The sequence below is a fragment of the Watersipora subatra genome, chromosome 6 (assembly GCF_963576615.1).
Source record: "Watersipora subatra chromosome 6, tzWatSuba1.1, whole genome shotgun sequence".
Classification (NCBI taxonomy): domain Eukaryota; kingdom Metazoa; phylum Bryozoa; class Gymnolaemata; order Cheilostomatida; family Watersiporidae; genus Watersipora; species Watersipora subatra.
The window spans coordinates 53,070,904-53,095,276 of record NC_088713.1 but is presented as its reverse complement, the minus strand read 5'-3'; the positions used below and the strand labels follow the sequence as shown (position 1 = coordinate 53,095,276).

Here is a 24,373-nt window from a genome sequence, read left to right as displayed (position 1 = left end):
ATAGCGTGAGTTATTTCTCTTAATAGGGGCAGTACTGATAACCTCCCCCCCCCGTCACAATTCTTGCACTCGTTGGTCTTCAGATGCAACATCTAACCGGGAGATTTAGAACTATCCTCCTTTCTTTTTGGGATGAACTCTCGACCGGTGAAGACCACTTCCACGAGACGGTGATCGCCCTATACATTACTATCCAAATCCGTGCCTTGTCACGGCAGGCTGTGTACGTCCAAGAAGGAGTGACCAGTCTGCAGTGGACGATCACTAATAAAAAGGTAAATTACTGTTCTAACATATTTTCGTAATTAAAGTCATATTTCTATTGAATCATTCGTCCCACAATGTAATAGCTATAGGGTTCACACCGTAATATTATTAAGCTCTGCTTAATAATATTATGTAATAATAATAACAGCCAACGGCTATCTCTCTATCTCTCTCTCGCATGCTCAGCGAGCTGTTGAATATTGTGATATGAAGAGAATTTAAACACCATACAATTTCATTTATGGATAACTGAATAATACCGAATTCTATCATATCATCGGTACTAGTACTTGCTTTATGAGAATAATCTCGGGAGGTTCTTTTAGAAGTCGCCATGACGGTAAACTAAAGTCAAACTCTCAAAAAATTCGGTAAATAAAAGCTAAAACCGAAGCAAGAAAAATAAAAGTTGATAAATTATTTAGAACAATTTTCTAATTTTTTTCGAAAGTTTATTTATTCATCACTGCTAAAAACGATCGTTTTTTTTCAACCTTTAAGTCAATTTTTGAGGCTAACTGAAACTACTATATCGTAGCTTGCTATTGGTAAAAAAAGTAAACAAAAAATGAGATTTAGCTAACCAGAAACGGCAATAATAAAATACGTTACCGAAACGACAAAAACGTCGCACTGCCCATTAGCAGCCGTATCGCAAAGCGACAAAAACTTCGCACTGCCCACGAAAGGGTTAAATAGCAAAACAATTAACTGTAGTCTATCCTGTAGTCTATCTGCTACTGCCTGTTTCTTTAACATGGCATCTTATTACATTCACGAGTACATTACTATTAGGTGTGATATCCTGAGTAGCAGAACATTTAACAATGTCATTCATGTGTTTATTTGTTAATCTTGATCACTACTTGGTTTTTTTATTGTTGATTATCAAGACCACCTGTTGACAAAAATCAGTAGGTCTCAGTAAGATCAGTAGACCGGTTCAAACCGGTTCAAACTGATTCAGTGAACTAGTAGAATTGAAGATTTTTTGTGCAGCTTCTTCACTGAACTGGTAAAAGCAAAGTGCTCATGCATTTATTTGTCTGCCACATAGAGAATACATCTAAGGAAGGTGACGCGTGATCATGAAGGTAGTACTGTGACTACTGGTGGTAGTGTAAAATGAACACCTAAATATATTAAACAAATTCTAAAATGTGTGATACTATTTGCTTCTGACCGAATGGTATACCAAGAGTCCAAAAATGATGCATTGGTTTGTGTTCGTTTGCGACTTTCATAGTAGATCAGAATATCTAAAGCGTTATAGTATGCAACTATAAAACTTTACAGTTGCATACTATCAAACTTTAGTTGTATCTATAGTTTTATATGCAATCTTCATAGTGGCTAACTAGTGGCATTGCATCAGACTGGGCATGAATGCTGGACACGAGCGCTTTTACAGATTTCATGTACTTAAGCAGATGCAAGGAGCATTTAGAATTTATTTATCTTCAAAAATCACAAATTTTGATGGAAATACCTGGAGACTAACTTCCTTTTTTACATACTCATAGTCCTGCCCTCGGGCCATGTTTCACATGCCTGGTCTGGCATATGTGTAAGATATTATAATATCTCAAAGAAGAAGACCGCCAGAGTTGACCCAAATATGTCAGCCTTATACGACAACCATTATCTCGTTAAAATAGCAACGCTGTAACATTCCAAGAACTACACTCATTTACACAAGCTATGCAATGTTTACTGGTTTATTTATACCGACAGTCATTGCTGACATTAATTACTACGAACAATGTCTAAAGCCAACAATTCCATCCTGTCTCCATCTTCAAGGTTTATTCTTGATACATTGCCTCCAACATAATAGTATAATTTCCTGTGAACTTTGGTTGTGCCATTGGTGTCTAAAACATAAATTGTATATTTTGGCTATTATTATGCGTCACATGTACCAAGTTGTGTTTGGCAAAGTTTATATCCTTTGACGTCAATCATGCTGTCCATGTTTTTATATATAAGAAACACTCTCAGCTATAGAGAGTTAGTCTTTTTACACGTGCTTGCTATATGCAGTGTAATTTACTCAAATATATAATCTTGCTTGAAGTTTAAAGTTAAAGTCATATTTGCACAAGAGTTACGCCGAACCCATAAGTGTGAGCGCAGCACACCCTGACATATTTTGGTGTCAGAAGTATCAGAAGTTTTAAAGAGAGGCTAAAGCATGGCCGATGAGGATCGTCAGGAGGACCAGGCTGTAGTCAATGGTCAGCAGAGAGGCGATGATGGCAACCCCGCTGCGGTGGGTGATGGAGTGCAGGCTGAGGGTCTGCGAGTACTGGAGGGCCAGATGGCAGCGCGTTTTGAGGACATGGCGGACAACATGGATGCCACCAGTCACAGAATTGATGGGATGGAGGACAGGCTGGCACAGCTGGTACGTGCGGTTGGGAGAATGGAGAGACGTTTAGGAACGCAGGAGCAAGGTGGAGGGACAGAGAGCGAGGTTTCCTTTGACGGTAAGTCAAATTTAAATACATTTAGTAATTCTAAAAGAGACTGGGTTAAATTTGGTCTTTCATATACAGGTAAACCGTCGGACGAAGATTTTGATTCCTTTTGTTTGAGATTTGAAACGTGTTGTAACTTAAATGATGTGCCAAAAGAGAGTTATACGATGCTTCTGGGAGTATATGTGAAAGATTTGGCTGCCACATATCTGCGTGAGACAATTAAGGAAATGGGCACAGATGCCTCATACAGTGTAGTAAAAGCAATGATGAAAAAGCGTTTGACTGCCTCTCATGGGGCAGAGCAAGTAGCATTGGAAGTCTCTACCATTAAGCAACGTAGTGATGAGACAGTTAGAAAATATTACGAGAGATTCAGAAAATTGGTCAGTCAGGGGGAAGACTCTGAGCTGAGCCCTTTTGTTTTGTTACACTTTCAGCAGGGGCTAAAGCCAAAGATTAGAGAAAGTGTTATGGCTTTAGCAGGCAAGTCTCTGCCAGAGTTGTTACAGGCTGCAACAAGTGTAGAGGCCGGCTTGGCAGTTACTGCCGAGGAGCCTGCTATAGTTGCTGCCAGTGACAACTCTGGGGGGAATCGGGTTCCACCACAAAATAACAGATTTTTCAGACAAAGGGATCCACATGCAAAGCGACTTTGTTATAGGTGTGGGTCAGATAAGCACTTATCCTATAACTGTGAGGGCAGTGGACATAGTAATGGTGGGAGTAACACCAGGACTGGGGGTTGTGGGCGCGGTGGTGGTGGCCGTGGTGGCTACCAACAACGTGCCAACAACATCCAGTATGCTGAGGCTCAGGCTATTCCGAAGCAGCAAAATGGTAGGAGTGATTTTAATGGTGACTTACCTCAGGCTAGAGACAGCCAACAGAGTCAGTATTCATATATGCAGTCTATGCCGGCGTATCCATGGATGCAACCTCCACCATGGATGCAGTGGTATGGTCAATTTCCAAACCAGCCACCGGCAGCTTCTTTTGCTTCAAGTAACACTAATGAACAGTCAGCTTCAAAGAAAGCTGAAAAGCCTGAACAAGTAGATAACTGTACAGTATTTTGTTCAACTGCTTTTGAGGTTGTTGAAGTTGAAGTTGCTTCGGTTGAGTCTGAGCCTGAGGTTGACTGTGTTATGGTCTTTGCTGAATGTGACCTGCAACGATGTACTAACACTATTTCTCTTTTTACACAGAATCAGTTATCAGATTCCAGTGTAGGTGCTGACTGTGTGGAGACAATTGCGAAAGAGCTGAAGGTCGAGGGTCGAGCAATTAAACAAGTGGCTTTAGGAACCCCAACTCCAACACAGACGCAGGAAACTAGAGGGGAGATCCCTACAAGCAAGCTGACGTTGGGTAATCAACGAATGCCACAGGGTGAGTTGATCAAAAGGCCATCAACTAAACCACCAGACTGCTGGCATGTCAATGGGCGCACGTTCAGTCATTTATTACTCAGTGTTCTTTGTTTGTTTACTGTGGTCACGCCATGTGCAAGTCAAGCGCCTATGATATGTAGGACAGGGCACACAATTGCCAAATTCAAAATTCCTGACCCACCACCCTGTTCGCTGCCAAATGCCGAAAATGTCCATGAACCCTACGATTTGACATTTACCCTTTATAAACCAAATTTGGTACAATACAAGAGTGAGGCTTATCATTGCCGTATTGTAAAAACGGTTATAGTAACACACTCAGGGTTTTTTGGAACAGGGCAAACTAGAACTGATGACTACATTGATCAGCAAGTTTCACGAGATATTTGCTATTCCATGTTTAAATGGCACACTTCCCCTCATGGCGACCTGGTTCAAGTTGGCACATTGTATCAGACTAATAATGTAGCAGAGCCGAAATTTCGTACAGGATTTCATTGTTGCAAGGATTATGAATTTACTGTTCTTAATTCTTATTTGTATCAAACTGTGGTGCTGAAGAGACATGGAAGGGAGGAGAAAGTAGAAAGCCCTGCTGGTGTGGCAGGTCATTGCGCGTACCCGTCTGGCTTTTGCACCCTCAAAGATGGATCAGCGCTGCTTTGGGAACCAGACAACAAGGAACAGTGTCAGTACCTGCCACATCAGCAGTTTGAGGGCAAGCTACAGGACCTCTTTTGGATGTCCAATAGCGGTGAGTTAGCACTCAGTTTCACAAAACAAAAAATTATGAACCAGGCTCCGGAGTGTGGTGGTGAGGTTATGGTGAGTGATCAGGGAATTGCATGTAACAGAGTTCAAAATTTGTCTCGTTTAAAGCGAGAAGCTGACAAATTGGATGGTGAAGTAACTGATAGCGAAGTCAATGCTAAATTGCAAGCCCTTGAGTTGCGAATTAATCAAAACTACAATCATTTGTTCAGAACTTCTTTCTTGACATACTGTCAAAATATGCAGTCATTGGCTCAATTGATCACATCAACATTGGAACGCAATCCTACATTAGCAGCTCGTCACCTCTTGAATCACACATACATGCTAAATTAACGCACAACCTATTATCTGTTTATCCATGCGAAAAAGTGGACATACACCGTGCTTCCTGCTGATACATGTTCTAATCGCATTCCTTTAAATGCTATTATTGCTGGTAGTAATCAATCAATTTGGCTTGACACTCACACTAACATCGTCTACCACAACCCGGAGCTGGGTGATTGTTCTTTAGAACAAGAAATTCCTGTTTCACTAGATGGTCAGTTATATTATTATCACCATAAGACTGGGGAGTTGACTAAGATCTCCGAGCTAGATTCTATCAATTTGGTTTTCCTAAATTACTCAGGTTTTGCTGTTGAACCAGATAAAATTGTGATTCATGAGTTATTACTGTATGATTGGAATGTATTCAAAGACAAATTTAGTCTCAATGACTGGACTGGATCTGTCTCACACCAGTCACGGATTTTCAAGCACTTAGGTGCGACTTCAGGCTTTCATCAGAACCCTCAGAAACAAGCAGAAACTTTTGCTAGCAATGTGGTTAACACGGGGATATTTTCATTTTTGTCAGATCTGGGTGAATTGAGCGTAAAACAGCTATGGATTTTCCTCTGTTGCGTGGCAGTAACCGCTAATGTGTTTTGGAGTTGTCTACGCACGTGCACAGGCGCTAGAAACTTTAAACAGAGACCACAAAAATACATACGCGATTATTTTCTGGGACCTGGTGCTGACAAACCTACCAATGAAAAGAACACTAATATCAGTATTTCATTGACACAAAAAGCAGTAAATGAAAATGTAAATAGTGCAAATACTCCTTTGGAAGAGACAAACCTTGATGTGCTTGAATCCCAAGTTGCCAGTTCTAAGTCGATTGAGCCAGAGCCTGCTGAGCTAGCTGAGGCTAATTCTAGCGTGACTGAAACATTGCCTGCTGTAACCTACAATAAACCACGGCATGCTGGTAATTGGCCATCTAGAGTGACCGCAGACACATACACTGCAAGAGCAGTTAGAATTGCAAGATCGCCTGCTTCAAAACCTGCAGGTAGTTGGAGACGTAGTAAGCACGCTTACACATTGAGACAAAAACCACCAACGCTAGGTGACATATTGTGTGCTTTCACGAAGGTGGTACATGAGTCATTAGTCAAAGCAATCATTGCCAATCGTGAGATGGATGTGTTGATTGATACGGGAGCGCAGGTCTCTACTATATCCAAGTCACTTTGTGATGAACTAGGCTTGACATGTAAGATTAGACAAACTGCACGATCAATTAGAGCAGTTAGCGGTGATATTGTGAAAGGTATAGGTGACGTGTATGCACCCATCCGTTGCGCAGACATTGAGCTCGTTGAAGCTAGACTGTTAGTCATTGCTACATGCCACTATCCATTAATATTAGGTGTTGACAATTTAAGACACATGGGCAGACTCTGCATAGATTTCTCCACTGGTAGATTATACCTGCTACCTCTCCCACTTTCTAAGAAAGCGAGAAAACGCCTGCCCACTATAAATGCTAATGCTGATAGTAATGAGGCAAGTGAAAACAGATTTTGCAATGTTTTTGCAAACAGAGATCTTGTTTTTCCACCTATGTCTGACAGCATTTTTTGTGTACCAAGTCCCAAGTTTGATACGCAGACTTTGTTTGAACTAACATTTGTGAGTCCACTGTTATTGTTTGCATCAACTCTTAGTAAAGCCGATGGTTATGTTAAGTGCAGAGTTATTAACACTAGTCATCAGTATGTCCAGGTTTTCAAAGAAACACCATTGGGGATTGCCAGTGAACTACCAAAGAAAAGAATGGCTGAGGTCAATGTACAAGAAATCATGTCAGACATCAATGAAAAGCCGGTAGACCCCATAGCTAACATTGACATGTCAAAATCAGCTCTTTCAAAATCTGATCAACGTAAGTTCATAGATTTTCTGAAAACTAAGCGTACGGTTTTTGCCAAACATGACTACGATTTGGGAAAAGTTGGTGGTGTTTCAGGTAGACTTTGTGACACAGGTAATGCGGCACCAATTAGAAAGGCTCCCTATAGAATTCCCGTTGCGTATAAACAACCAGTTGATGAAGAGATTTCAAAAATGCTTAAAGCTGGCATTATTGAACCAGACAACCGCAGTGCATGGGCTTCTCCAATTTTAATGGTTAAGAAAAAGAATTCTGATAAACTTTGCCTTTGTACAGACTTTCGCAAGATTAACTCAGTAACAACTACTCTTACATACCCGCTACCACACCAAGACAGTGTGAAAGAAATGTTAGCAGGGCAGGGCCTGTTCACGACTTTAGATTTGGTAAAAGCGTATTGGCAAATAAAACTTGATTACGAAGAAGACCAAGAGCGGTCAGTGTTTGTTACGCACAGTGGAACTTATAAATATAAGGTCATTCCTTTCGGCTGGAAAAATTCTCCAATACAGTTTCAGAGAGCTATTTCGACAATACTTGACAAACTAAATTGGCAAACTTGTCAGTGCTTCATTGATGATATTTTGATATTCAGCCCGATGGATGTGGATGAGCATATCAAACGAGTAGGTGCAGTGTTAGACAGATTTATAGAACATGGGTTGAAAATTCATCCTAAAAAGTCTACGTGGGCACGCTCAGAAGCCCAGTACTTGGAGCATGTGTATGACAAAAATGGGAGTCGCCCTACGGGGGAGCTGGTAGATAAAATCAAACGTTTCCCATCCCCGACTGACCTGCCTAGTTTGCGTAGAGCTTTGGGCCTCGTAAACTATTATCGTGGTTATATTGCAAACTTTTCAGAAATTGCTAAACCTCTGCTGGAACTTTTGAAAAAGGATAAGCCATATACATGGTCACCTCAGTGTGAATCTGCTTTTAAACTTCTCAAAACAAAGTTAGCTGAATACCCTGTGTTACGCTATCCTGATTTCTCTAAAAGGTTCATTTTGCAAACTGATAGTAGTGGCTTTGCCTTAGGAGCGCAGCTGTTGCAGGAATTTGAGGATGGAAATCTCCATCCTGTTGGCTTTCATAGCAGAGTTTTGACACGTGCAGAGACTAATTACTCGACCATTGAAAGGGAAGGGTTGTCGATTTTAGATTCTATGGCTAAATTTAGACATCTGCTGCTAGGACACAAAGTAATAGTAATGACTGATCATGCCCCATTGAAATGGTTGATGACTTGTGATCATAAAAGCTCACGATTGGCGAAATATTCTCTTAAATTGCAGGAATATGACCTTCAGGTCATATACAAGCCAGGTAAGTCTAATGTGGTTGCAGATGCTTTATCTAGGGTCACCCTCTATGACAACAATGTGGTTGGTGTTACTGAGACACACCTCTCAGCAAATAAGACAGACCTCCTTGCCTTTGCCAGAGGTCAACGAGAGGACAACTTCTGGGCACAAATCATTGATTACATCATGACTGGTAAGAGACCTATATATATGAATCCTACTCAGTGGCAACATTGGCAACATCAGAAGGACAAATATTTTTTACAAGAAGGCGTGTTGTATTACTGTCCGCCTGATGCAATGAGACCTCTTTTGTGTGTACCTGAATCACTTCAATTTGACTTGATTACTACGTACCATTCCTCACTGTTTGGTTGTCACACTGGTCGTAGTAGAACATATAAGCGCTTGAGTTTGAAGTATCATTGGCTTGGCATGTCACATAGTGTTGCGGAGTTCGTTGCTGGCTGTATACCCTGTAATCAAAGAAAGAGAGCACCTGTGAATGCTATATACCCATTGAAGCCTTTGACATGTGAACGCCCCTTCTCACGTCTGTCCATGGATGTGTTAGGGCCTTTGCCATTGACACCCAAGGGAAACAAATACATAGTTGGATTTCAATGCAGCTTTACCAAAGTGACAATTGCCAGACCAATACCTGACAAAACTGCTGAATCCATTGCTGAACAGTTTGTGGAATTTGTCATTTTACCACATGGAACTCCGAACGTTATTCTCTCAGACAATGGTAAAGAGTTTGCTTCTCAAATCATGGAAAAATTGGCTGAAATTCTTAGGATTGATAAGCGTACGATAAGCCCCTTTTGTGCACAGACCAATGGCGAGATTGAGAGATGGTTCAGTACCTTTAGCAACTTGATGTCCACTATTGTAAACCGAACTCAAACTGACTGGGACTATTTGACTAAGTTTGTACTACATAGTTACAACAACACAGAGCACTCTAGTACAGGCTTCTCACCGAACTATTTGTTATATGGACGTGACTTGGACATACCTTTTGACCTCTGTGTGCCTATTACTATGCCGAGGTCATGCAGCGACGACAAAGACTTCATTCAAACAATGACTGAATCATTAGCACACGCATGGGCTGTAGCTCGTGACAATATCGAAAGTGCCCAGCGTGAGTACAAATATTACCATGACTTACACGTGAAAGGACCTACTTATGCTTTAGGAGACATTGTCTACATTTTAGTACCTAGAGTAGCTCTTGGCCAGGTAAAGAAATTTTCGAAGCAATACCATGGACCATACGTAGTGACCAAGTTACGAGGACTTAATGTGTATATTAGAGCTCTAGGTACTTCTGGTATACCTGTAGGAGTCGAATTCATTACTCACATGCGACGCTTAAAACGATGTAAACCACCTATGACTAACGACTTTCAGACACCCACATATGTTTCTGTCAAACGTGGTACAGACTCAGAAACTAGGACTTCTACTGACACTCAGATCACTACTGCAAACAGTACCGACAAACCTAGCCACTCGTACTATTTAAGAAAGAGACACTAAAATAGTAATTATTAATGACTTATTAGCGAGCTTTATATTATTGAATAATAGCGACTTGTTTTGCCGTACCCTTAATCTGAACTCCTTTTTATGTGATCACTGTTTGCTCTCACCACTTCACATTGTGTAGCCATCTTGTTGATAAGCTCTTTTGTCCTGTAATTCAATAATGATAATCTCCACGCTAACTCATTCATGCTGTGCGGACGATTGCCGCTGTAACACTGTTCAATACTTCCGTTTTGAGCCTACGAACAAGTTGACCTAATTAAGAAAATGCAATGGAGAAGTTAAATTAATCAGAGTTGTTATAGTGCTACGGCTATGACATAATGCAGGCAGTTGTCCTACCTTAAAATAAGTTGTAAATATTGGGCACACAACTCCGAGATTGCTGAACTAGTGGTAACATGTTTTAACTTAAAGCCAGTGTGTAAATTTTGGATTGGATGCCCATTAATCAGAAAAGAAAAAAAAAAAATAGTTGAACAACTTAAACTACTTGGCTTATGAATCAAAATTAAACTGGCCCATGTGAAATTTGTAAAGATTGATGTAATTCACTGAATTAGGGGATCTACCTCTGTGTCCACTGAGTTTGTGGCCAGATTGACTATACCCCTTCTTTCTCATTTATGCTCTGCGGCTGACTCTTCAAAGCTATAAATACGGCTTCCTGAACCTCCATGGAGATCTATCGATGAATTCTGCTATGACTGGCTAATTCTACACATATAACCTATTTATGATCGGATGGTACCTATGACCAGGGCTGATGTTGTTTTACTTCCCTGATATGGACTTACCAATCAAGATAAGTTTTGTAACTATTGCTAAGATAAGTTTTGTAACTATTGCTAACAAGTGCTTTTCGATTTGTTTATGTTCTCAGTAATATGAAAAAAAAAAAAAAATTATGGATGAATGAGGTTGTTATATCTAGGATAAATAGAAATACTTTTTTTATTTTTGTTTTATATTGTAGTAGCAATAATTGGAAACCTGAACAGTAGAGTAAGGTTTCACCTAGTTTGTGACGATTAATGTTTTTTTTGTGTAACTAAATATTTACAAGGGTTACTGCACATTACGTTATATGTTTTCTCAGGGCTCAAGAACATCACATAAGAGCGCCACAAGTGACGTGTCATCGACAACATGGTATATGGACGCACCGAAATTTGTTGATATTCGTTAGGCACACAGACACCGAGGCAGATGTTGGTATACGACATGCATCAAACATCCTCTGCAATTGAAAGGCATTAATTGTAGAGGGTACCTAAATTTTAAGATTTCGTTTCTCCTCCTCTCCGCACTTTGAAGCAGTGTTCCTGCGGTTCAGCCAAATGACTCATATACGCTCCGACTTTTTCAAAGAGGGAAGGTGTAAGATATTATAATATCTCAAAGAAGAAGACCGCCAGAGTTGACCCAAATATGTCAGCCTTATACGACAACCATTATCTCGTTAAAATAGCAACGCTGTAACATTCCAAGAACTACACTCATTTACACAAGCTATGCAATGTTTACTGGTTTATTTATACCGACAGTCATTGCTGACATTAATTACTACGAACAATGTCTAAAGCCAACAATTCCATCCTGTCTCCATCTTCAAGGTTTATTCTTGATACATTGCCTCCAACATAATAGTATAATTTCCTGTGAACTTTGGTTGTGCCATTGGTGTCTAAAACATAAATTGTATATTTTGGCTATTATTATGCGTCACATGTACCAAGTTGTGTTTGGCAAAGTTTATATCCTTTGACGTCAATCATGCTGTCCATGTTTTTATATATAAGAAACACTCTCAGCTATAGAGAGTTAGTCTTTTTACACGTGCTTGCTATATGCAGTGTAATTTACTCAAATATATAATCTTGCTTGAAGTTTAAAGTTAAAGTCATATTTGCACAAGAGTTACGCCGAACCCATAAGTGTGAGCGCAGCACACCCTGACATATGCTGTAACTGAAAGAGAAACTGCTATCCATTCAGGGACTCAACTTTGTCCTACAAGCAGTCAAACCATTCTGTATTTGTAGATAAGTGAGCTGATCTGAGCAGATCACATCGGAGTTGTGCTTTCATTGGTACCGCTTCACGCCTTCAAATAAAGCAGCTTTTAACTATTGGGTGGTCCTTTTTGTGTGCTAATAGCTTTATAGCAATCAGTTTACACTCATCACCAACGGAGAGTGGAAATGGCTTGAATTGGACGGTCCTAAACCTTCACGTTAAAGAAATAATACAGGTAGTACATCGAGTATATTTTTTCCTTTGCCATATATATTGTAACCGTAGTAACGGTGATTCGCAGTTATCCTTGACTTTTGCTACTGCTTAAAAACTATCGTATATGACCTTCAATCGTGATCTGAAAATCTCTTTCTTGCTTAAAAAAACTTGTCAGCTTGAAACCATTAGATGAATTTATAAGGCTCATGTACTGTGCAGCTGTTAAATCTTTTTTTTAAAAAAAACACAACATTTTTCAAGATTTCGTACAGCCTAACTTCTCTATAATTAGACTTGTACACAAGGTTTAATATAGTTTTTCCATGTTTAGATTTATGTTAACTTGTCTTAACAACAGGCTTGTGTTCATTATACAAATTGCACTGCACATTGATAAGTACTCGCTGATGTTTGTATGTGAAATGCATTACAGTTGGAGTAAATAGTTGCTTGAATACCTACGTAGTTGCATTAGCAGTTCAGAGCAGTGGTAAGTGACTCACTTCTTTTTTGACATACTCAGAAATTGTTGTCAAGCCAGATTGAATCATCAAACAGGGCAGGTCCTGCTCACAGGCCATATTTCACAAGCCCGGTCTAGCATATGTTGAAACTGAAAGAGGAATTGTTATCCATTAAGTGATTTATCTTTGTCTTACAACAGTAAAACCATTCAGTATTTGTAAATAAATGAGCTACTCCCAGAAGATCACATTGGAGTTGTGTATTCATTGTTTCTTCCTGTAGCCTTCAAGTACAGTGGCCTGTTATACATGGGTGGTCTGCTTGTGTGGTAATAGCTTTATAACTGGCAGTTTACATTAATCACTAGAGGAGAGTGGAGAGAGCTTGAGTTGGATGCAGTGAGCTTGGATCTACTTTTGTTATGGTGAGAATCTATGTACAACATTTCATATGAACAATTCATAAATACCGATGTAAATTCCTGGTTGATAGTAATATAGACATTTCAACTAGTCAGTAGTTCAAACTATATTGAACATTGTGGATGTTTGAACTACTGTAGTAGGGATATAATATGACTGTGTTCTTAGACACCAGCGTGTAAATCTTGATTCCCATATTGGCAGTGAGACCCGGCAGTAATTTAATGCAGCAAAACACTAGTGACGCTAGGCTCACACACATATAACTAGCATTAGTCCTGTGTTTGCTTCAAATATTCATCAAATGTTTTTTTCATATAATAGACTCGCAAATAAATATTAATAAATTAATAAATTAAATATTGTTTCCTGTGTACATTATTCAATATTATTACAATGTTAACTGTTCATTGTCATTTCTGGCCTGCGAACTATTCTGTAATTGGACAAGTTATATTTGCTTCAGCCAATCAAGAGACAGATTGTTGAATGAGGGGCGGAGACATTTTCAAGCTATAAAACGCATGGAGCAGCCAGCAAGCATATCACATACAGAGCACCTACAGGTAAGTATAACTTTTCTGTTATATTAGCATCTGTTGATATTATACTTACTGGGAATAATAGAGTAGATGAGAAGTGACACTGAGTCAGTGTGATTATAATATAACTCTGACCTGAGACTATCACTCTCTACCCTGTGGAGACTCATAGAATCTATCATCTAGTGAGGTTAAGTTAAGGTCAGGAGTCTCTGGTTTCATTCCTCAGTCATTTTTGTACCTGCAAACATTTCCTACTGTAAATATGTCATATGCCTCTTATGAATAGAATGAGGAACTCTGAAACTGGAGTTTTTAACTGCTTCTCTTGTTTTTGTTCTGGTCAGAATCAGCTGCAGGTCACTGATTGTATTTAGTCGCCAGTTTTATAGGAAATTAGTGTTTAAAGTAGCAGACTATGAATCTTATTGCTGTCTCCTGATTTGTCATTGTTAAGATTTTACTGAGTTTATTCCCATTAGTTTAACACTTGAGAGAGCAAATAGCAGGAGTGTTGATACTTGATTTCCCAGCTATGAGTATAACATTCCTTGTCTCCTTTTTATACTCTGTGAATATCCAGGGTTCACCTGCAGCAACTCTGTTATGGTTGGCAGCTTTATAAGTCATCAGCTCACGCAGAGTCAACAGTTGAGTCACATTTTGTCTTCATTTTTCTCTATCATATTTTACTGTGTGGAGTATTTTCCAGGATACAATGGAGCAACGGATTAGGGAATATATTAGAGCTAGTGGAGCTCCTGACATTACCTCTCTTAGGGCTGCTCTAACAACCACCCCTCCTGATCAGCTACTTCAGCTTATAACAACTATCAGAGACAGTAAGTCGTATACAGCTCTGCGATTGGCTATCTCCCGAGACCACCCTGAAGTAGCTCATCTGTTACTCACTCCATTGAGCGGAATAGCAGATGAGTTGCTGTTGGAGAAGGATGAGGGTGGAGATACAGCTCTGTACAGGGCTGCATTGAAGGGAGATAGAGAGTTAGTAGAGCTTATACTTCATACTGCATCCTCTGGTAAGAAGTATGAGCTGATAGCAGTGAAGAATGAACTGGGTTGGACAGCTCTAACATGGGCTGCTATGAGTGGACATACAGAGATGGTAGAGTCTCTACTGATCAGCCTGTCAGTAGAGCAACGAGTCTCCCTGCTCAACATACAGAATATCAGCCTAGACACAGCACTGCACTGGGCAACCTACGAGGGACACACAGCAGCTCTACAGACTATGCTGACCTCCATCCCTCCTGATAAAGTCTCTGCTCTCCTCAGTATAAAGAACAGTGACAGTAGAACTCCTCTGGAGGAGGCAGAGTCTGAGGGAGAGAAAGAGACAGTAGAGCTGCTTAAGAGCTGGAAGCAGCCAGTAATAGCAGGTAGGATTATTATACAGTGTGATACCAGCTACTCACTTATACTACTCCATTGCATAACTCTCTGCTTGTCTCCAGGGTATCTTTATAAACATACCCTGGGAAATTCCATCTACATTCTCCTTGCATAGAGACTGCAGTGGACTGTAGAAGCAGTTCAACTCTGTCTCTGTATTAAATGCTGTCAGTTTAGCCTCTTCTCTTCAGCCAACACTCAGCCCTTGCTAATCACTCATCACCTCTACTCTCTCTTAGATAATTATAGTCTGAGTATTTTAATTCCTTATTCAAAACTGATAGGATTAAAGTGATGTTAGCAGCTCAACACCTTGTGGCAGCTATTAGTCAGCACTTAGCTGAACTCTCCTGATTCATGAATATTCTTATTACTCACTGCAGTTTTGAATAGAAACATGAGCTATTTACTAGAATTGTAGTAGTAGATAAAGGGCCTAAGACTAGCGTGAGACTGTATAAATTTGAACTCAAAATTTTTTTCTAGTTTTGTTGCAGGTTCTTAGTCTATTATGGTTGCTGATGCTATACACCTGGTTGTAGCCTTAGAGAAGATAAGTGCAACATGCAATAGGAATGTTTTGAGCATTAGGAATTAGGCAAGAATGCAGTAGGAACTTATATAATATTTGTTTCTATCAGCCATACTAGTTGATTCTCATTGCAATTTTAATAACTCCTAACATAAACTCTTAACACTAGTTTCTCAGGTTATATTTTAACATTTGCTCAAATAGTTTTAACTAGTAGTATTAACATTACACCCGCAGTACCAGTTGCCTCCTTCCACATATACCTGAGACTATAATAAATAAGGGGAAGAGTTCCTATTCATAAGATGGTTTGTCTGTTGATCATTTTATTATAATGAAGTCTTTATCTTCACTTTGTTGTAGCCCATGCAGCCACTTACCAAAAATTCGCTGCCCTGCACAAAGCTGACAATCAAAAATCAAAAGGTAGGATTTACAGTTCTTAAGCTGTTACTGGAACAACAGTACCTGAGCTCATGAAAATATTCTTTCTACAAAACTTTATTTCTTTTTAGTTTTTAAAGATGTGTTAATTCGTAAATTTATACCAAAACTAATTTACTCCTCACCATAAACTCTTTGCACTAGTTCTGAGTCTATCCTCTTGTGTTTCTCTATATCTCCTTCTCATGTAGTAACAGTACTTGAGCCATGATTCTATAGTTGTTAACAGAATATTGATGTTTCTACATATCCTCAATATATGAGCCATGATTGTTATATTATTATTATCATATGATTGTTTAAGCATTGACCAATCAGGGAGAGGAGCTAGCAGAGTCTAAGCAGCAGATTGGAGCCTTGCAGGAAGAAGATAATTGCAAGACAACAGGTGACTTTTTAATTTCAGTTGAACTGGACTTTCTTCTTGTCATAAAATATGGATGACATCTATACACCTCCTTTGTGTGTAGTACTTGATATGTATGCACTATCACTAGAGTTCAGTTTTGATCTTGCCCAGACATGTACAGCTAGTGCTCTATAAATAGCTTAGGATGACTCATCCCCCTATCTTTTGTCTTACTTACCAGGTGGTCAGCTGACCTTGTTCAGTGTTATGTTGGGTAGTGTTAACTCTGGTTCAGTTGCTAATAAAACTGTCTAATTGTAATGTTACATTTGCTTATTGCTTCTTTTTGTAAGATGTAAAAGTACCAGTACATGAGCCTTGATTCTATTGTTGTTTTAGAGTTGGCCAATCAGAGGGCGGAGTTGACCAAACTAAAAGAGGAGTTAGTGGAGTCTAAGCAGCAGATTGTAGATCTTCAGGAAGCAGATAATCGCAAGACAGCAGGTGACTTTTTTATTTTCTGTTAAACTGGACTTTCTTCTTGTCATAAAATATGGATAACATCTATACACCTCCTTTGTGTGTAGTACCTGATATGTATGCACTATCACTAGAGTTCAGTTTTGATCCTGCCCAGACATGTGCAGCTAGTGATCTATAAATAGCTTAGGATGAGTCATCCCCTATCTTTTGTCTTACTTACCAGCTGATCAGCTGACCTTGTTCAGTGTTGAGTTGGCTAATGTTAACTCTGGTTCAGTTGCTAATAAAGCTGTCTAATTGTAATGTTACATTTGCTTATTGCTTCTTTTTGTAAGATGTAACAGTACCAGTACATGAGCCTTGATTCTATTGTTGTTTTAGAGTTGGCCAATCAGAGGGAGGGGTTAGTAGAGTCCCAGCAGCAGATAGTAGCTTTGCAAGAAGCAGATAATCGCAATACAGTAGGTAAAGTTTTTACACACAGTTCAATTCGTGTTTGAATTTTAACATCCACATATTTACTGTTCATCAGTAACAACACGTATTCATTTACCTTCATCTGTACTTTGTCTTGCTAGTTATTAACTTATAAGGTATGGATATGATGAGTATTATTTCATCATTGCTATTGGCTGGTCAGCAGTTAATTCTATTGGTTAATGCTCAAAGGGAGCCAATCGCTCAAATCTGTTTTCATGGTCGTATGAATTCCAAATAAATTGTATTACTAGACTGCAGTTTTTACAACTCCAAACCATCTATTTTAAACCTACCCTTAGTCTGAAGGATGGTTTACACAAGGTGGTTGTGAGATGGTGCAATTTTTATAGATAGAGATGAATGATATTGTTGTTTACGATAGTTATTGATAAGTATTTGTTCCTTTAGATATGGCTGCCATGATGGAAAGACTTAACAGACTAGATATTTATCTGCGTACTCCCACTGATACAGACGAGACAGGAGACCAGCTTCATGAGCCTCTGGGCTGATACCTTTATCTTTGTTCAATTGAAATCACTTGTAGTTCTTGTTTAAGATTTATAATTAATACAATTTCATATTTTTCCTGGATACATTTTCTCCTCTCTACTCATCTAGCAGTGATTTTTATGAACACACATGTCCATCATTGAACTGCACTCATTTTATATAATGCCACCTACGTAGCTTGGCAAAATTCCAACTTCCTTAGACCACCATAGATTAACAGATGATATTCCCTACTCATTGCAACACTTCAATGCTTTAGAGCTGATCTCACTGCTGCAGCTGGCCTAAAAAGGCTCTAAAAATGGCTAACAGAAACAGCCATGATTGTATAATGTTAATGTAGAGTCGTAGACCATATAAGTTGCAGTAAAATTCATCTCCAAAGATAGTGGGCATTATTGGGGAGCAAGTCGTACCGATCTCTTGTCAAGCAACGCACTGGGCTCTTATGTAAACCTATTACAAAAAGTACCTTTTTAAAATAAGAGAAAATGTCCAGAATGCACCAACAAATAACACACTCGTCTGATGCGGCCAGGAGAAGTGATACTGTATGTCAACACTAAGGCTGATGACAGATAGCCTTAGTATCCATGTATGATCGATGACAGATCGCCTTAGTATTCATGTCTTATCTATGACACAGCCCAAGTTTTTATGTCTGACTTATGGTAGGTAGCATTAGTATTTGTTAGATCTATAATAGATATCCTTAGTATTCATGCCTGATCTATAGCAGATACTTTATGAGTCATGCGTGATCTATAACATATAGCCTAACTATTCATATCTGCCATCAACATATAATTTTTCCATGATAGATGCAACTGCTGAGAGGAGACAATTCTGATGTCATACTTTCCAATATAAAATACATAATATATATTTGAAAAAATTAAAGTTATAGCATATGTATGATTTTGTTAAATTTTTTATTATATAAATAAGATTTATTTTTGCTGTGAAGGCTATTGACATCAATAAATTGAAATCAATCTGTTACTCACTTCATTGAGAGGAATAGCAGATGGGTTGTTGATTGAGAAGGATGAGGATGGACATACAGCTCTGAACAGGGCCGTAAGGAAGGGAGATAGAGAGTTAGTAGAGCTTATACTTCATACTGCATCTTCTTGTAAGAAGTATGAGCTGATAGCTGAGGAGGATGGAGTGGGTTACAGAGCTCTATTATGGGCTGCATGGAGAGGATATACAGAGATAGTAGAGACTCTGCTGATCAGCCTGTCAGTAGAGCAACGAGTCTCCCTGCTCAACATACAGACTCTCGACCTAGACACAGCACTGCACTGGGCAGCCTACAATGGATAGGATTATTATACAGTGTGATACCAGCTACTCACTTGTACTACTCTATTGCATAACTCTCTGCTTGTCCCCAAGGTATCTTTGTAAACATACCCTGGGAATTCCATCTACATTTTCCTCGCATAGAGACTGCAGTGGGCTGTAGAAGCAGTTCAGCTCTGTCTCTGTATTATATGCTGTCAGTTCAGCCTCTTCTCTTCAGCCAACACTCAGCCCTTGCTAATCACTCATCACCTCTGCTCTCTCTTGGATAATTATATTCTGAGTATTATAATTCCTTATTCAAAACTGATAGGATTAAAGTGATGTTAGCAGCTCAACACCTTGTGGCAGCTATTAGTCAGCACTTAGCTAAACTCTCCTGATTCATAAATATTCTTATTACTCACTACAGTTTTGAATAGAAACATGAGCTATTTACTAGAATTATAGTCCCACGACCAAACAAGAGTGAAGCAATTGATTGGGAGATTTATGATAAATGCACATGTGCACACAACTCCCGAAAAATTATTCGTTAACGGCCGTCACTAAACCCTTGCAACGAAATCCTATCAACAAATTAAATATTTTTCAGTAAAGTCGTTTAAAGAATAGAGAAAGCATAATATTATTATGCTTTATTATTCATCTTGAGGTGTTGACTGATGTTCTAAAAAAAGAATCAAGGAGATTGACCAACCAGAAGCTGAGATATAGCCAGCCAAACACAGGTCTACCAAAAAACAAAAGTGTTTTGGTAATCATCAATATATGACGTATGAAATCGACTTGTGTGTCATTGGTCAATTAAGCCAACTAATGCGCTCTCCTATAACAATCACGGCGTTTTAATTGGTTTAATCCCTGGAAGTATAGAACAATCAAATTGGGCCTAACAATCATCGCTCCTAGAATTCCGAACCAGTCCCTCTGACGTGTAGATTAGTTTTAGCATAAAATAATTACACGCATCTATTATTTCGCAACATTTCGCTATCTTGCTAGTTCAGCTCAGTTTTGTTGTTCTCCTACTTAGCTTCCCTATTCAGACTCATCTTTAGCGTTGTTCAGATTTTTTAACTATAGCTAATAAATAGAATCAATTAAAGCAATCTCGGTTATCATTTGGAATTTTCTACAAATTTTATTAGTTACATCATTTATTCTATACGCAGTTATATTATTATTTTGTATAATATGCATTTTGAATATTATATAAATCATAAAAAATAATCATAGATAAGATAATAGATCAATAGAAAAATCAAAGCAAAAGTTATCGTTTTCTTTTCTTATAGCAAGAGCAGCACGGTCAAGTTAGTCTTTTTAAGATTATGGCTGTAGTGAACTTCCAGTCTGTTAATAGTGACGATAATCATGAAAATCAACTGAATGCTGCAGTAGATACACAGTAGAAAAATGATGAAGGAACAAAAAGTCCCATTCCTATTTCGTATTCTAAAAAAACTGCAATCGCGGATATCGCATATAGACTATACACGCGCCGTTCGTTGAACAGATGATCTTCGGAGCATATCCGTGGAGATCGAGTTAAAATTTGAAGCACAATAGTCAAAATCTGCTCTTCTGCTTTAAAAAATCATGACGAGGGGTTGTGGGCAAATGCCTTTACCACACAATGTTTGGATGATTTTCCTGAGAAACCAGAGCTAGTATGTAAATTATTTACTATCGCGAGAAGCGTTTCACATCTCGTAGCCAAAACAATCATTATAAGTAACAGCGGTAAGGGTGCGCAACTCCGGCACATGACCATTAAGTCGATTTTATACGTCATAGTTTTCGGGATTTTCGAAGGGTTTTCCTCTGATTCTTTATTAGGTAGACCTGTGTTTGGCTGTCTATATCTCAGCTTCTAGTGGGTCAATCTCCTTGATTCTTTTTTCAGAACATCAGTCAACACCTCAAGATAACTAATAAATCATAATAATATTATGCTTTCTCTATTCTTTAAGTATAATAATGATGCAAAACGCATATAAACCTATTTAAATACAGTCAAACATGGATAACTCGTCCACGGATAGCTCGAACACATGGTTAATTCGAACATTTCCTTTGGTCCGTTCCCACGTAATGATAAATTGATATAGATAACTCGAACTCAACACTGTTAATTCGAACTGTTTTTTGCCCAACGGCTACCAAAACGGTTGTTATCGCTTTAGAAAATCACTTTATTCAAAGCCATAGAGGTAAACTTCATCTTTTTGTAATTCATAAGCGTCGTTATTACCACCATCGGCAAAATATTTTTGTCAACGACTTTTCTAAAAGTTTGGTGAAATTTGATTTATACTGCGATACGATGAATAGCACGGGCTAGCCGGGTCACGCGCGCAAGGATTTTCGCCACGCACATACAAAAAAAGAAATTGCATGTTGTTTTGTATGTGCGTGGCGAAAATCCTTGAGTGCGTGACCCGGCTAGCCCGTGATGAATAGTTTTCCGACGTTGATTCCGTGTTGAATCAACGTCGGAATGTTGAATGTTTAAAACGTCTTAAAAATTGTTGCAATTAAGAGTATACGTTGTCTGAGCTACAAAAAACTATTCATCGTTTGACCTAAACACAGAATACGTGTGTACATTCGATAAGTATCTATTAAAAAAGCGTGAGCGATATAGAATGTATCGTAAAACCTCGTAAAACTTCTAATTGAACTGCCTCGAAGTGTTGCTCTTAACGAATCTCAGGTAAAGTAAGGTAATCTGCATAAACTTCAAGAAAAAATGGCAAAATTGATCGTTGGTAAAACCCCAAAAGAAATAAATGTCTTTTCTTTTGAGCATTTCAACAACGATCAAGTTATGCCAATGTCAATCTGAAAAACTTCATGGCAATAACATCACCTCAAACAACAAACCAATCTCAAGTGATAGAAAAATCTCTGTAATTTTTTCATGAAAACGTTTTAAACTTTACATTAGAAGCATTTAATTTGAAACAAGCCATTTGTGCTTTTGATTTATATTTTAATTTGTATATGTACCTGTATCTACTAATAAATAAGTAAATATATAAAATATGTGACAGTGCTCTGATAACTTGAACGCTCTGATAATTCGAGCACTTTTGCTCGGTCCCTTGAAGTTCGAGTTATCCATGTTTGACTGTATGTTACCAAGCCTTTGAAAGGTTACCGCAAATTCCTAAAACTAACCCATCTGATCGGATTACAGATAAATAGACAGATTTATTAGGACGAAAATCGTCACAAAACGCTTGAAAAGCTTGGTTTAATAAAGGTTAAGACCGGAAATTGAAACGCCGAGCGACAGAGAATAGAACGATTAAGTCTTGCGCATTTCACGAAAAAATGTGCACTTTTCACCAGTCTATAGCATAGTTCCCAAGGTTTCGGCAATTAACATAGAAGTACAAAAATCGTTTCATTCTTGTCGATTTCAATTTTTTCATTGTCAATTTCATTTGCTGACACATTTGAGTACTTTCGTATTCTAACTGACATCCAACAAAGTATAAGTAAAGGAAATGACAATGATATTTTTAACAGTTCTTATGATATTATTACAATAATTAATTATAAGTTTGGATGACTACAGAACAATGACTACGTAGTACAGATTTTCTCAAAATCTAACGCAGTGTAAGTAGCCTAAAGGGAAAGACGATGATATTTTTTCTAACGGCTCTAATGAGATTATTACAATAATTAATTATAGGTTTGGATGACTACAAAACAATGGCTACGTAGAACAGATTTACAAAATCTATATCAGTGTATTTCACTTCCAATATTGGTCGATATTGCATTTCCCTTTTTGCAGGAGAGATATAAACATATAATATTTTCCTTTCATTATTGCTATTTGTTGTATATAATAACACCCACACCCAGTACATTACAGCTACTATTGCAGTTATCTTATTTGACTGCTAATATTGCATTTCTCAACCATCAGTACCCTTTCTTTTTACCAATATCACTTTGGTCGTGGGCTGTATGACAGTGGAATTTCTAGTAGTAGTAATTCTTACAGACGGCCAGGGCTTTTATTATAGTAAATATTTTTCCTTTGGAGCAGCTCTTGCTCTTGCTACAGATAGAATCACAATGTTTGAGTAAGAATTAAATATGGCATAATTTTACTCAAATTTTTTAACAGATTAAATTCAGGTTCTCAGTCTATTATTACTCACTGATGCTGTACACCAGGTTTAGCAGTAGTATGTAGAGAGCAGATCTACACAAAAAAGTGACAGATCCAGCGAGGGGATAGAAAAAGGGGGTTGCGAATTAAATTGGCTAGGGGTGTAGATTGAATTGGGTGGAGTTGAATGAGATGTTGGGGTTTGGGGGGAAATTGTGGTGTAGAGTAGGGGGTTGAATTCGAGGGGGTATGGATCCGCTCCCGGCGTAATCGGCGGATTATCTGTGGATGAGTCATCCGATTAGTGGGGGATGAGTCATCCGATTAAACATGGATTATCGCGGGATTAGTCGGGGGAATCGTTGCGGATTAGTCGGCCGAATCGTCGCGGATTATCGGTGGATTAGTGGGGGGTGAATATCTGGGACATCGAGGGCTGGTTGGTTTTCCGGAGTGGATCTCGCGGATTATCGAGAAGAGCGAGAGGAGAATGTTATATATTTGGTTGAATGAGAGATAAGTTTTTATTATAAAATATAAACTATAAATGTTACAAAAATTCAAAATCATTCTGTCATTCGTTTTAAAAAGGAAAGTTTTGGAATACATCTTTCATCAATTTCTGTGTCACATCGAAGAACTAAAATAAGAGTTGATTTTCCCAAAGAATTGAGAAACTGAACAGGAAGTAACAAATCTAACCCTTCATTTTTTCCAATATTATCATAAATGAAGGTATCTTTAGGTGTAGTAGAATTTGAAATAGGCTGAAGATTACAGATAAAGTCAATATCTTGAAAATTCGATCCTGGAGGACATTGCAACATTGAAAGAGTAGAGTTATATCCACATAATTCTCCTCTGTAGAATAATTTGAAATCAATTAGAATATCGATTGTGGAATTTTGAACTGAATATTCACATTCAGAATATGTTAGAACTTGTTCCGATGAAGCTGACACTATAGGATTAAGGTATAGGTTTTCTCCATCTGTTTCATCTTCATTTAGTAGTTCTTTACATACAAATCTGTGGTTGCCTGG

General features: G+C 38.4%; 1 protein-coding gene and 1 long non-coding RNA gene across 2 annotated transcripts; one reads left to right on the top strand and one right to left on the bottom strand.

Annotated features, from left to right (window-relative positions):
• Positions 1–1,839: 1,839 nt before the first annotated feature.
• LOC137398544 (uncharacterized) lies at positions 1,840–10,797 on the bottom strand. The gene is made up of 5 exons (XR_010978961.1): positions 10,064–10,797; positions 8,804–8,922; positions 6,041–6,147; positions 3,615–3,916; positions 1,840–2,141 (listed from the first exon to the last, which is right to left on the bottom strand). It is a non-coding gene; the product is annotated as an uncharacterized lncRNA (long non-coding RNA).
• Positions 10,798–14,731: 3,934 nt separating this feature from the next.
• Positions 14,732–16,973, top strand: LOC137398990 (uncharacterized). Its single transcript, XM_068085159.1, has 4 exons — positions 14,732–15,070; positions 15,979–16,041; positions 16,364–16,447; positions 16,808–16,973. The coding sequence occupies exons 1-4, from the start codon at positions 14,776–14,778 to the stop codon at positions 16,933–16,935; spliced, it is 570 nt and encodes a 189-aa protein (XP_067941260.1). The 5' UTR covers positions 14,732–14,775; the 3' UTR covers positions 16,936–16,973.
• Positions 16,974–24,373: the final 7,400 nt, after the last annotated feature.

What these genes read in the sequence shown, in the direction of transcription:
- LOC137398990 (XM_068085159.1), top strand. Translation starts at nt 14,776, where the DNA reads ATGAGTGGACATACAGAGATGGTAGAGTCTCTACTGATCAGCCTGTCA. An exon ending in TGACAATCAAAAATCAAAAG is followed by an intron (nt 16,042 to 16,363) that starts GTAGGATTTACA and finishes TGATTGTTTAAG; the next exon opens with CATTGACCAATCAGGGAGAG. An exon ending in AGATAATTGCAAGACAACAG is followed by an intron (nt 16,448 to 16,807) that starts GTGACTTTTTAA and finishes TTGTTGTTTTAG; the next exon opens with AGTTGGCCAATCAGAGGGCG.